General features: G+C 43.7%; 1 protein-coding gene and 1 long non-coding RNA gene across 2 annotated transcripts in view; one reads left to right on the top strand and one right to left on the bottom strand.

The window, feature by feature from the left end:
- Positions 1 to 442: 442 nt before the first annotated feature.
- Positions 443 to 4608, bottom strand: LOC115100964. The gene is made up of 3 exons (XR_003859223.1): positions 4503 to 4608; positions 1868 to 1989; positions 443 to 1611 (listed from the first exon to the last, which is right to left on the bottom strand). It is a non-coding gene; the product is annotated as an uncharacterized LOC115100964 (long non-coding RNA).
- Positions 4609 to 4663: 55 nt separating this feature from the next.
- LOC115100963 overlaps positions 4664 to 14935 on the top strand; it is a 122465-nt gene continuing 112193 nt past the window's right edge. Inside the window, exon 1 of the mRNA XM_029620093.1 lies at positions 4664 to 4990. Coding sequence (XP_029475953.1) covers positions 4842 to 4990 — 149 coding nt within the window. The 5' untranslated portion in view covers positions 4664 to 4841. The remainder of the gene's footprint in view (positions 4991 to 14935) is intronic.

Raw genomic sequence — 14935 nt, forward strand, 5'->3', positions numbered from 1 at the left:
ATGGCTGAAAAGGGATTTGTAGGATAAGTATCGCAAATTGCATTTCAGGAGGGAGAGGGGAGGAGAGAGAGCCTCTGGGAAGGCTCACATACTAGTCAACTTTTTATTCCACTCTAAGAGGGAGCATTCTGAACTGGGGGTGAGGTTTTGTTAGTGTACTGGGTTTTGGGGGGCAGTTTTACATGCACAGTCAGATGTACGAACAGCACAGTCACCATCAGTAAAGATTTTATGTTATTTGGAGTGATGAAAGGTACGAAAAGATGAGGTTTGTACAATGTACTCTCGACCTAGCCGGATGAACGCTCTACCTTGCTGCTATCAAGCTAGGTCAAGAGTACAATGTAAAATCTCATCTTTGTGTACCTTTCGTCATTCCAAATCACATCAAATCTTCACTGCTGTCTACTGTGCTGTTCGTACCTCTGACTGTGCATGTAAACTGCCCCCCAAAACCTAGCCCACCACCAAAACCTCACCCCAAGTTACTAGTTGCCTCTCTTACAGTGGTATAGTTTACTTATATGAGAGTCTTATAAAGAATCTCTCTCTCATCTCATACGATTTTCCAGCAACTCAAGTTGATAATGTAATTTCAAACTGTCTAACTATAGCTGGCCATGCATTTTGTACCAAGGATATTGAGGTCAGACACGATGTTATAGTCTCTTCATTAAAATAAGATTGAGTCTCAAGGGTTTCCATTCTAGCATCTAAACTTGCTAGCATCTAAACTTGCTAGCTTAGCAACTGTTCCCTCTGAAAAAGTACATAGATCATTCACAGATTTTACTAGAGTTATCAGTTCTCTTGACAGTCCTCCAAATATCCTTTAAGGTGATATCATCCAGTTCTCCAGCCAGTGAATTTCCAAGTTCTGTATATCCAGAAGAATAAGGGACTTACAAGGGACAGGAACTGCTACCACTAATCCCTGAGGATTCGTTAAGGAAGATTTACTAGTAGGATTTGGTAACAAAGTAGCTTCCAATAGTTGCGTACACACATTCTCAGGAGCGGTAGTGGGTATGACTGATTCAAGTCCAAATGATGATAAAGATGGTTCAGAGCTTCCTGCTGATATCGCTCCCTCCAAATGTTGATTTACGGAGGGTATCAGCAGCGGAGTTTGAGGAACTGGACTCAAGGAGGTGTTCTCACTCGCATTACTCAGATTAATTTGCAGTTGTGGATGAGATCTTCTAATGTGAAAATCCATGGGTCTTCTTCCCAAACCGGCTGTTGCAGGAGGGATTTCCCCTTCCTTTTTTTTACATTATGGCAGTCAAAGAAAGAACAAATTTACAGGGGGCACGCCCCCTTTGGCATGCCAGTGGCAGCTGTGCATCGCCGCGTGCTGGCTGTTATCCTTCCAGGGGGAACTTGCAGCTGCACCCTCCGGGAACGGGCTGTCCTCCACACTGCCTGCAGCGCGGCCTCCTCCTTGCAGAACCTCCGTTACCTGATGGATGGTAAATAGTAAGCTTCCCAGGTAATTTCACAGCGCACTGGCTCTTATCCTTCTGGGGGTTCCTTGCAGCTGCAGCCTCTGGGAACAGGCTGTGCTCCACACTCGCAGCGCAACCTCCTCCTTGCAGAACCTCCGGTTACCTGATGGATGGTAAATGGTAAGCTTCCTGAACACACTTTTTTTCTTTTTTTAACTCTAGCTTTCTACATCTAGACTGGAGTTACATTTTTTTAGTGCCTGCTGTAAAGAAATTACATGCTGAATTTCAGCACAGTTTTAACCACATTGGGTCCTCTAGGTCGCCAGACTTCAAAAGTTTCCAAGGTTGCCCACATCCACTCTTTAGAGGGATAGCCCTGTTAGTCTGGCGAAGCAAAAATGAAAGGTGCCACTCACCTCGTCATTTTTGCCATATCCATCGTTTTCTAGCGGAGGCAGGCATGGTCTCCAAAACCGGCCTCAATCGTCTGGACATCACATTTACAAAATTATTGTGGTCCAATAATATATACCACAACCTGCGAATAATGTATTTTACAAGACAAATTGTTACTAATTTCCACACTACGCCAAACACTTATAGAAACATAGAAACGACGGCAGAAGACGACCAAACGACCCATCCAGTCTGCCCAGCAAGCTTCACACATTTTTTTTTCTCATACTTATATGTTTCTCTTAGTTCTTTGGTTCTATTTCCCTTCCACCCCCACCATTAATGTAGAGAGCAGTGATGGAGCTGCATCCAAGTGAAATATCAAGCTTGATTAGTTAGAGGTAGTAACCGCCGCAATAAGCAAGCTACACCCATGCTTATTTGTTTTACCCAGACTGTTATTCAGCCCTTATTGGTTGTTTTTCTTCTCCCCTGCCGTTGAAGCAGGGAGCTATGCTGGATATGCGTGAAGTATCAGTTTTTCTTCTCCCCTGCCGTTGAAGCAGAGAGCTATGCTGGATTCACCCACATCCTTCAATTTAATGGAACAAAGTCAGCTTGGCTCTACCCAGGGCAAGTCTTGCCTCACAAATCTGCTTCACTTTTTTGAAGGAGTTGTTAAACACGTGGATAAAGGTGAACCAGTAGATGTAGTATACTTGGATTTTCAGAAGGCGTTTGACAAAGTTCCTCATGAGAGGCTTCTAGGAAAAGTAAAAAGTCATGGGATAGGTGGCGATGTCCTTTCATGGATTGCAAACTGGCTAAAAGACAGGAAACAGAGAGTAGGATTAAATGGACAATTTTCTCAGTGGAAGAGAGTGGACAGTGGAGTGCCTCAGGGATCTGTATTGGAACCCTTTTCAATATATTTATAAATGATCTGGAAAGAAATACGACGAGTGAGATAATCAAATTTGCAGATAACACAAAATTGTTCAGAGTAGTTAAATCACAAGCAGATTGTGATAAATTGCAGGAAGACCTTGTGAGACTGGAAAATTGGGCATCCAAATGGCAGATGAAATTTAATGTGGATAAGTGCAAGGTGATGCATATAGGGAAAAATAACCCATGCTATAAATACACAATGTTGGGTTCCATATTAGATGCTACAACCCAAGAAAGAGATCTAGGCGTCATAGTGGATAACACATTGAAATCGTCTGTTCAGTGTGCTGCGACAGTCAAAAAAGCAAACAGAATGTTGGGAATTATTAGAAAAGGAATGGTGAATAAAACGGAAAATGTCATAATGCCTCTGTATCGCTCCATGGTGAGACCGCACCCTGAATACTGTGTACAATTCTGGTCACCGCATCTCAAAAAAGATATAATTGCGATGGAGAAGGTACAGAGAAGGGCTACCAAAATGATAAGGGGAATGGAACAGCTTCCCTATGAGGAAAGAGTAAAGAGGTTAGGACTTTTCAGCTTGGAGAAGAGACGGCTGAGGCGGGGATATGATAGAGGTGTTTAAAATTATGAGAGGTCTAGAACGGGTAGATGTAAATCGGTTATTTACTCTTTCGGATAGTAGAAAGACTAGGGGGCACTCCATGAAGTTTGCATGGGGCACATTTAAAACTAATCGGAGAAAGTTCTTTTTTACTCGACGCACAATTAAACTCTGGAATTTGTTGCCAGAGGATGTGGTTAGTGCAGGTAGTATAGCTGTGTTTAAAAAAGGATTGGATAAGTTCTTGGAGGAGAAGTCCATTACCTGCTATTAAGTTCACTTAGGGGCGGATTTTAAGAGCCCTGCTCGCGTAAATCCGCCCGGATTTACGCGAGCAGGGCCCTGCGCGCCGGTAAGCCTATTTTACATAGGCCTACCGGCGCGCGCAGACCCCGGGACTCGCGTACGTCCCGGGGTTTTCGGAGGGGGGCGTGTCGGGAGTGTTTTGGGGGCGGGTACGGAGGCGTGGCTACGGCCCGGGGCGGTCCGGGGGCGTGGCCACGCCCTCCGTACCCGCCCCCAGGTCGCGGCCCGGCGCGCGGGGATTTACGTCTCCCTCCGGGAGGCGTAAATCCCCCGACAAAGGTAAGGGGGGGGTTTAGACAGGGCCGGGCGGGTGGGTTAGGTAGGGGAAGGGAGGGGAAGGTGAGGGGAGGGCAAAGGAAAGTTCCCTCCGAGGCCGCTCCGATTTCGGAGCGGCCTTGGAGGGAACGGGTTAGGCAGCGCGGCTCGACGCGCGCCGGCTATACAAAATCAATAGCCTTGCGCGCGCCGATCCAGGGATTTTAGTGGATACGCGCGGCTCCGCACGTATCTACTAAAATCCAGCGTACTTTTGCTTGAGTCTGATGCGCAAGCAAAAGTAGGCTGATCGCGCTTCTTTTAAAATCTACCCCTAAGGGAATAGCCACTGCCATTAGCAATGGTTACATGGAATAGACTTAGTTTTTGGGTACTTGCCAGGTTCTTATGGCCTGGATTGGCCACTGTTGGAAACAGGATGCTGGGCTTGATGGACCCTTGGTCTGACCCAGTATGGCATTTTCTTATGTTCTTAATTTATTGCAACCCATCGCGTTCACTTTCAACCCGTCCTTTGGTTTTTTTTTCGTTGTCATCCTAAAGCGGCGACATACCGGTTATCCATTCACAGTTCTGTACTACAAATGCCACAACCGACCGAGGCTCATGCTGGCCTCGCGAGAGCCCAGGCGCGTGCGCCAGAGAGGGGACTACGCACGGTTCTGCGTCTGGCTTGTTTTAACTGCCCCGGAAGCAGTCCGTCGCGACGAGCGGGCGGGATCAGGTGGTCCTAAGGGCTGGACTGAGCGGGATTTGTTTTTGGTTGTCGTTATTTTCGTGGGATGTAGGAGGCTGACCGAGAAGAGTATTTGTCATTTGCAGCCGCTGATCGCGAGCTGACTTCCTCCCGGGGAGGTTGAAGGCCGTCTGCCCCCCCCCCCCGCGAAATCACCATGGCCGGGAGCAGCCGCAATGAACACGGCTACTTTGACTGTCGGGTGCCCCCTTACTTCGGAGCCCTTGCTGATGCCGGCAGCTTTAACGAGGGGGCGCGTGCAGCTTGCGGGAGCGCGGCCAGGTTGACCCCGCTCTCTTTCCCGGGGTAAGTGCACACGGTAAAGCGTCAGGGCAAAAAGTGGATGGTGGGAGCTCTCCTTAGGACTTCTATAAGACGATGTTCTTTAAGTTTATCAACTTTTATGGACTCTTTATGTAATACAACACCTGAAGCAATCTAGTCCAAACAAATTGAAGTTATTTATTGGATTAATTAAGACAGTTGATTTTTCTCATATAGAGAAAAGTGGCGAAAAGTTTAAAGAGAATAGATAGAAATTGCCTGTGTAATATTTCGGAGGAATTCACAGCAAGTCCATAGTATACTCTTATCAATTAAAAGTTTAAGAGGATAAGTCATTAAGTGTAAAATTCTTTAGGATGGCCCCCCCCCCCCCTCCCCCTCTTATCGGGTAATCTGAGCCAATGCACAGTTTCTCCAGCCCTGATGTATGTATGTTTGTTTTTTGTTTTTTTGTGATGACATAAGTCAGCAAAATCCATGTGGTATGTGTAAGGTTCTGCATCTCTACTCTGCGTTGGCCTTTGGCATGGAAAATCTATGCTTAAGAATATGAAGTCTGGCATTCAAAATACTTAAGTAGGAATAAAGTTTAAATAATAAAAAAAAACCCCTCCAAATACTTAAGTAGGACTTAAGTTAACTGCCACTGCTATTACTAGCATGGAATAGACTTAGTTTTTGGGTACTTGCCAGGTTCTTATGGCCTGGATTGGCCACTGTTGGAAACAGGATGCTGGGCTTGATGGATCCTTGGTCTGACCCATATGACCTGTTCTTATCTGGCTAAGTAGCCACTGAATATCTGGCTAGGGTCAGCGGACATGACTTCTCTGGCAAAGTATGTAGCTGGATATGTTTGGGAATGAGGTGGAGTTATCTGGCTAATTCCAATATTCAGAGTTAATTGGATAACTTATCCTGCTAACTCTGGTCAGGCAACAGGGCTATCCTAAAGTTAGCTGGATGAACTTATTTGGCTAACTTTAAGATAGCCAGGTATATTCACAAGCTGGCTAAATTAGCCAGATAAGTATATCCAGCTAACTTGCTGATACACACAGGGGCTGAATATGAACCCCATGGAAACTAGGTCTAGGTAATCATGAGGAAACTGGAAGGATTTTTTTGTTTTGTTTTCAGGTTAGAGAAGATGAAGTGTCGATTTGATGACAGTATTTAAAAACATATAAGCTACTGGATAGAACAAGTCTGTAATGAGCTTGTATTGCTGTAGTGTAGATTTAGATTAAATATTTTGGATATATCTATAACGGGGCCTGTGTGTTGGATTTAGTATTGGTCTTGTAAGAATCAGTGTAGGGTATCCTAAACTTTTAGCCAACATGACCCCATTTTAGCACTTGAAAATTTACATGACTTCAAAGGATGACCAAACTAAAATAGCAGGGGTGTGGTCACCCTCCAAACAATAACTCCTTCCCACCTTCCCATGCATTTCAACTGATTCCAGCTCAACCTCCACCCCTCTCCAAACCCATCGCCTCCCTTTTTGCATCCACCAGTTGATCCTATTTCACCCCAAGCCCTTCTTATAATCCCCAAATAATCTTGTCATTTCCTCCCTCTCACCCCATCCCGTCCTCACTCATCCCCAGCCTCTCTTACCTCCTAGTCTCCCCTCCTCCCCTCTAATCCTTCTCACATTCCCCATCACACCAACCTCCTCTTACATCCCTCCTTTCTCATCCTGCACAGCCAATCTGCTCTACTTCAAACCTTTCCTGTATTTCATCTCTCCCTTTAAATAGTATCTCTTTCCAAATCCCCCTGGTCAAGGCCAGTATAACATTTTCCTTTGGACCTTGGACCAAAAATAGATGACAACCAGTGGGAAGAGAGGGCAGGTTGGTGACAGGAGCAGCATTTTTCTTTCATGCAGATTTATTGATGGGCGAGAAGAGGAGCAGTGGCAATCTCCACTGACCATTCATACTCAGCTTTCCAGTCATGGTTGATTCTCAAGCCCATCAGGGATTTGCAAGTGGCAGCAGCATTACTAATGAAAGTCAGCTTGGAGCCTGTGGGCTGGTGCAAGTTAAGAACATAAGATACGCCATACTGGGTCAGACCAAGCCCAATGTCCTCTTTCCAACAGTGGCCAGTCCAAGTCACAAGTACCTGCCAAATACCCAAACATTAAATAGATCTCCTACTATTCTCTATTGATTAATAGCAGATTAATCCAGGAATGTTTTTAAACCCAGCTACACTAACTGCCTTAACTATATCCTCTGGCAATTAATTCCAGAGCTTAATTGTGTGTTGATTGAGAATTTTCTCAGATTTGTTTTAAATGTGCTACTTACTAACATCATGGAGTGCCCCCTAGTGCTTATATTATCGGAAAGCATAAATAGCCATTTACATTTACCCGATCAAGACCTTACATGATTTTGTAGACCTCTATCATATCCCTCCCTTCAGCTGTCTCTGCTTTCCAAGCCTAAGAGCCCTAACCTCTTTAGCCTTTCCTCACAGAGAAGCCATTCTAGGCAGTGTTGCCGGATGGGTGGTTTTCATGTCCAGTTGTGAGTGGCTGTAGGAAATTTTTAACTTTTTGGTTATGGGATTTTGGGGAACATTTATTTGGCATGTGTGGGGTTTTTTTTTTTTTTTTTTTGGGCATCTTGCCAGAAGAGGTGCAGTGTGGGCGGGGCAATGGCCATTTACCTTCATGCTTCCCTTTCCAAGTAAGTACAGAAAACTTTACAGCAAGCCTCGCCCTCCTTTCCTTTATAATGGCATGCAAGACATACTAGCACTATAAAACTGTCCTCGGCATTAAACCTTTTTTTTTTTTTTTTGCACTTCAGATTTCCTCCCGAACAGTAATCACCTGTGAAAAGGCTTTGCAAATCTGAGAAGAGCAGCGATGTTGCCAATCCTTGCCCTTGGCATGCGAGGGAGGGCGAGGCACCTCAGAGCAATCATTTAGGCTGCACAGCCCAGGCGCCGGCTCCATTTCAAAGCCAGAGTCATAAGAACATAAGAAATTGCCATACCGGTCAGACCAAGGGTCCATCCAGCCCAGCATCCTGTTTCTACTAGTGGCTAATGCAGGCTACGAGTACCTGGCAAGTACCCAAACACTAAGTAGATCCCGTGCTATTGATGCCAGTAAAAACAGCAACTTGATTAATAGCAGTTAATGGACTTCTCCAAGAACTTCTCCAAACCTTTTTTAAACCCAGCAACATTAATTGCACTAACCACATCCCCTGGCAACAAATTCCAGAGTTTAATTGTGTGTTGAGTGAGAGAATTTTCTCCGATTAGTTTTAAATGTGCTACTTGCTAACTTAATAGGAGGACTAGGGGGCATCCTATTGGAAAGTGTAAATAACAGATTCACATTTACCCGTTCTAGACCTCTCATGATTTTAAAGACCTCTATCATATCCCCCCTCAGCTGTCTCTTCTCCAAGCTGAACAGCCTTAACCTCTTTAGCCTTTTCTCATAGGGGAGATGTTCCATCCCCTGTATCATTTTGGTCGCCCTTTCTCTGTACTTTCTCCAGTGCAACTATAGCTTTTTTGAGATGCAGCAACTAGAATTGCACACAGTATTCTAGGTGCTGTCTAACCATGGCTTGATACAGAGGCATTGTGACATCCTTCATTTTAACTGCCATTCCCTTCCTAATAATTCCTAATATTTGCTTTTTTTTTTGACTGCCACAGTACACTGAGCTGATGATTTCATTGTAATATCAATTGTGATGCCCAGATCTCTCTTTCTGAGTGGTAATTTCTAATATGGAACCTAACATTGTGTCACTACAGCATGGATTATTGATCCCCATATGCATCATCTTGCACTTTTCTACATTTATATTTCATCTGCCATATGTACATCCAATCCTCAAGCAATGATGCCATTATCTAACTCGTTGAAAAAAAATGACTACAGCAACGCCAGAAGATCAGAGTGGAATATCCTTTGGCCCTCTCGAAACAGCGTGCCCAAGTTCTAATGGAGGAACTGTCAACATTCCTAGCGGTAAGATTTTGAATCTTAAACCTGCTAATATTACTATGGAGAGAATAGAAAAAGCTGTAATAAGCCTGACAGGGGCTGTAATGGAGATTAATAACACCTTAAAGAAAAATTCTGATATTTTGGAACATCAAGACCATTAGATGATCGAGGGGTTAAAGGGGCACTTAGAGAAGATAAGGCCATCGCGGAAAGATTAAATGATTTCTTTGCTTCGGTGTTTACTGAAGAGGATGTTGGGGAGATACCCATAATGGAGAAGGTTTTCATGGGTAATGATTCAGATGGACTGAATCAAATCACGGTGAACCTAGAAGATGTGGTAGGCCTGATTGACAAACTGAAGAGTAGTAAATCACCTGGACCGGATGGTATACACCCCAGAGTTCTGAAGGAACTAAAAAATGAAATTTCAGACCTATTAGTAAAAATTTGCAACTTATCATTAAAATCATCCATTGTACCTGAAGACTGGAGGATAGCAAATGTAACCCCAATATTTAAAAAGGGCTCAAGGGGCGATCCGGGAAACTACAGACCGGTTAGCCTGACTTCAGTGCCAGGAAAAATAGTGGAAAGTGTTCTAAACATCAAAATCACAGAACATATAGAAAGACATGGTTTAATGGAACAAAGTCAGCATCGCTTTACCCAGGGCAAGTCTTGCCTCACAAATCTGCTTCACTTTTTTGAAGGAGTTAATAAACATGTGGATAAGGGTGAACCGGTAGATATAGTATACTTGGATTTTCAGAAGGCGTTTGACAAAGTTCCTCATGAGAGGCTTCTAGGAAAAGTAAAAAGTCATGGGATAGGTGGCGATGTCCTTTCGTGGATTGCAAACTGGCTAAAAGACAGGAAACAGAGAGTAGGATTAAATGGGCAATTTTCTCAGTGGAAGGGAGTGGACAGTGGAGTGCCTCAGGGATCTGTATTGGGACCCTTACTGTTCAATATATTTATAAATGATTTGGAAAGAAATACGACGAGTGAGATAATGAAATTTGCAGATGACACAAAATTGTTCAGAGTAGTTAAATCACAAGCAGATTGTGATAAATTGCAGGAAGACCTTGTGAGACTGGAAAATTGGGCATCCAAATGGCAGATGAAATTTAATGTGGATAAGTGCTAAGGTGATGCATATAGGGAAAAATAACCCGTGCTATAATTACACGATGTTGGGTTCCATATTAGGTGCTACAACCCAAGAAAGAGATCTAGGTGTCATAGTGGATAACACACTGAAATCGTCGGTGCAGTGTGCTGTGGCAGTCAAAAAAGCAAACAGAATGTTGGGAATTATTAGAAAAGGAATGGTGAATAAAACGGAAAATGTCATAATGCCTCTGTATCGCTCCATGGTGAGACCGCACCTTGAATACTGTGTACAATTCTGGTCGCTGCATCTCAAAAAAGATATACCGTATTTTTCGCTCCATAAGACGCACTTTTTTTCCCCCAAAAGTGGGGGGAAAATGTATGTGCGTCTTATGGAGCGAATATAAAAAAAAAAAACCAAACAAAAATCTAACAAACCCCCCCCGACTCCCCCAAGACCTGCCGACTTAATTTCCTACAACCCCCCACCCTCCTGACCCCCCCCAGACCTGCCAAACGTCCCTGGTGGTCCAGCGGGGGTCCAGGAGCGGTCCGGGAACGATCTCCTGGGCATGAGCTGTCGGCTGCCAGTAAACAAAATGGCGCCGACGGCCCTTTGCCCTCACTATGTCACTGGGACCGACCACTGCTATTGGTCGGTCTCAGTGACATAGTGAGGGCAAAGGGCTGTCGGCGCCATTTTGATTACTGGCAGCCGACGGCCCAAGCCCAGGACACCGCTCCTGGACCCCCGCTGGACCACCAGGGACGTTTGGCAGGTCTTGGGGGGGTCAGGAGGGTGGGGGTTGTTAATTTAAAGGGTTGGGATGGGGGTTTTTTTGGGGGGGAGGGGTTCCCAGAGAAAGAAAAGTTTTCTGATCTGGGGAGTGGACCGAAATGGCCCTCCCCAGACCCGAAAACAAAATGGGGAGAAAAAAAAAAGCTATGCACTCCCCTAATTTGCTCCATAAGACACCCAGATGCAGAGCCGGTTTAGCACAATTTTTTTTTTTTATTTTCCCCATCTGAATCCTAGGTGCGTCTTATGGTCAGGTGCGTCTTATGGAGCGAAAAATACGGTAATTGCGATGGAGAAGGTACAGAGAAGGGCTACCAAAATGATAAGGGGAATGGAACAGCTCCCCTATGAGGAAAGAGTAAAGAGGTTAGGACTTTTCAGCTTGGAGAAGAGACGGCTGAGGGGGGGATATGATAGAGATGTTTAAAATTATGAGAGGTCTAGAACGAGTAGATGTGAATCGGTTATTTACTCTTTCGGATAGTAGAAAGACTAGGGGGCACTCCATGAAGTTAGCATGGGGCACATTTAAAACTAATCAGAGAAAGTTCTTTTTTACTCAACGCAAAATTAAACTCTGGAATTTGTTGCCAGAGGATGTGGTTAGTGCAGTTAGTATAGCTGTGTTTAAAAAAGGATTGGATAAGTTCTTGGAGGAGAAGTCCATTACCTGCTATTAAGTTCACTTAGAGAATAGCCACTGCCATTAGCAATGGTTACATGGAATAGACTTAGTTTTTGGGTACTTGCCAGGTTCTTATGGCCGGGATTGGCCACTGTTGGAAACAGGATGCTGGGCTTGATGGACCCTTGGTCTGACCCAGTATGGCATTTTCTTATGTTCTTAAGAGCAAAAAATTATTGAAGTGGAGACAAAACTGAATAAAATGGAACTTGTGCAAACTAACCTAATTCAGTCGGATCAAATGAACAGTAAAAATTTGGAATATCTTGAGAACAATATGCGTATATTGATCTTACGGATTTTGAACTTCCCTGTAATATCCAGATGGCTCCGACTGAATTGTTTAAAAACTATCAGGCCGATTCAGAAAAACGCATGGGAGAACAGGTGAACGCGCACAGGCCACTCTCCTGGGCGCACGATTCAGGAGGGTGGCCTATGCAAATGAGGGCCTGCGGTAAAAAGAGGCGCTAGGGAGCTGCCATCTATCTCCGTAGAAGGGGGAGCAGCACTGAAGGATGCTCAAGATTGAGGCCATCCTTAAGCAGGCCTTTGAAGTGATGGTAATGAATGTACAGATAGCTTCTTTTTGCTCCCTGGTTGCTTGCTCTTGTTTACTTCTCTTCCAAGAAATCGGTGAATCTGGTGTGAATTCCAGAGCAGTGATGGAACCAGGCGGCCACCTTTTTGGCAGATGCAGGCTGCGACCTGGTTCGCAACTTCGGCCAGAGGGGTAGCTTCTGTAATTGTAGCCAGGTATCAGCTATGGCTCAGGAATCGGTCGACTGATATTATTTCAAAGTCTAATCTTAAGAAATTGCCCTTTAAGGGTGCACTCTTGTTTGGGAAAGAGCTGGAAAAAGTGGCCACGATATTAAGTCTGAGGATATATAGAAGAAGTAGTATTTTCTGCTTTTCTGTACACTTTTTGGGCTTCTCAAAAATAACACCTGCTCTGGGGCAGGAGGTGATTTTTACGGGTAAAAAATGTGTGCGTCAGGCACACTTTTTGTTTTGTTTTGTTGTTTTGTTTTTTTTTGCATGGGGGGGGGAAATGAATTTACATGTGATGAGTGCTATTAGCTACACATTCAGTTGAATGTGCATTTTGGAGACGCTAACCCCTGTTTTGCATTGGGGGTTATAGACTCTCATCCAATCGTACGTTGAGCCATGCGCTGCAGCCAGCATATGGTATTGCATCGGCCTGCTTGTCTGAGCTCCATGTTTCCTCTTAGCTGAGTGCTTGAGTGGTTTGTCTGTTAATAGTAAGCTTTTGTTAGTTTGTCCACAGTTGGATTTTGCAAAGAATACTGGTGGGCTGATGTTTGTGCAGGTTATATATACCGGGCCGTCTGCTTTGCTCCATCTTCCTTTGTTGGTAGAGGTGCATAACCCACTTGTTCTGGATCCACCTATCCGTATTAAAGAAAAGGAAATTACCAGGTAAGTAGTAATTTCTCCTTTATCTTCAGTTAATGATAGGGAGATGCTAAAATTCTGAAAGATATTGAATGTCTAGGAAGGTTTTCTTCTGTGGTGAGGTATCATTAGATGTAGGTTTTATGTTGCAGAAAAAGTAGGAAGTAATCTTTCTGCTGTTAGTGTGGGGTTTTTTGGGCTTCTTTGTGCTACTGGAAACATTTCTCAAATTTTGATATGAGTATCCACCTTCGTGGCACTTTGGCATTTGTGCACAGTTAATTTTAAGGTCTAAATTAAATATCATTTTTGAAACTTTTTATATGTTAGTTTACTGGAAAGATGAATCCTGTCACAGAACTCAAGTCTTAGAGTGCTAGCTATGCTAATAGGGAGTTGTATCTATGCAATGGGTTAGTTTTCTTTTAGTCTAATGTTGAGTTGTCTGCTATATTATATAGTAGTAATATTTCCTGTTTTTGCTGTTAATCCTCGTAACTCCTATGGAACTGGAAGTTATTCAACCTGTCATTGTTAAGCCCATGTATTAGCAAGTAATGATTTGACCTGCTACTTACTGCTACAGTAGTTATATTAGGAAACCCCATGTGTGTGTGATTTTCTGTGCCCATTGCAGATTGAGGGCCGTACCTGTTTTCTTCCTCTAAAGCATTAGAATCTCTTCCTCAGGGAATCCCTAACTCCTATAATATTTTATTTATATTTTTACCAGTGCATTGACAAGTATTTCTCACTTCTTATTACCCCATGCTCCTGGATGTTTCCCTTCTGCTTGCTTCTCAGAGTTTTTAGGTTGTGGGTATAACTGAGAACCTGTCTCTTGCTGAACGAGTCCCAATGACATCAGACCACCTTGAGATCTCACATTCTTTTCTTTCCACTTTTTCTCCATTTCTTAGGTTGTAACTTTTTTTTTTTTTTTTTAAAGTTTGGCTGTCCTAATAAAGCAGATGGTCTATTTTCATTTCCCTAATTCTAATCCCAATTCTGGAGCCCCTGTGCAGTACAGGCTTGAATAGAATTGGTCCCTCTGGTTAGTTCTGTACTGTCCTATCCCCCCTGAACTTGCTGTCTTGACAGTCCCTGGGTGGCTAGGTTCAGCATTGATTTTGGGTCTCTTTGCCCCAATCAAAATCTCTGTAGTCCAGGCCCTGGAAGGTATTAGGCCTGTTTTATTATAGATCTCTCCACTGTGTGCTGGAACTCTAATTGTACCAGTCCAAAAGCCTGGCATAGGCAAATACATGTTTGTTCACGATCGCAAAGCTTTCAATTCTATTGTGTATGTGGCCAATATCTTTTCCTGGATCAGATTATCTTGAAGTTTATATTAATGGATAAATGCTCTATTCTTTTTTTCTTTTCAGGCCTTTGTTCTGCACAGTGCAGCTTCTGGTATAGAAGGCTGAAAAAGGGTTAACAGGTTTCTAAGTATAACCTACTGTTTTGTGCCTCCCCTGTATTTAAAGTAAGCATCCTGGTTCCCTGAAGCACAATCTGACTTCCTTGCCATTAAAAAGGCCCTCATTTCTAGTTACTCACTCTGGAGGATGGTGCATTCTGAAGCAGCTGTCCAAATTAAGATTTAATTTTTTGCTCAGCTTTTTCTGCCATCTGTTTCCATTCTTCTGAACCAGTTTACTTGTGCCTGATTCCTATTTATAGTGGCCTACTCTTTTTGTTCAGCCAGTGAGATCATTGAGGCTGTCTGCCTTCCTTCTGGCGCCTCTGCTCAAATAGCAGAGTTTGTCATGTGCCCAAACTCACAATTTCAACAAACTCGTATACCTTTTGAGGTTGTATACAATTTTGTCGCCTTCCAGTGGAACTGTGGATTTTTGACCTGTTAGGATGCACCCATTAAGAATTTTTGGCATTCTCTAATCCAGTAATTCTGAACATGTGTGTCGGGACACACTA

Source organism: Rhinatrema bivittatum, chromosome 11 (genome assembly GCF_901001135.1).
Source record: "Rhinatrema bivittatum chromosome 11, aRhiBiv1.1, whole genome shotgun sequence".
Lineage (NCBI taxonomy): Eukaryota > Metazoa > Chordata > Amphibia > Gymnophiona > Rhinatrematidae > Rhinatrema > Rhinatrema bivittatum.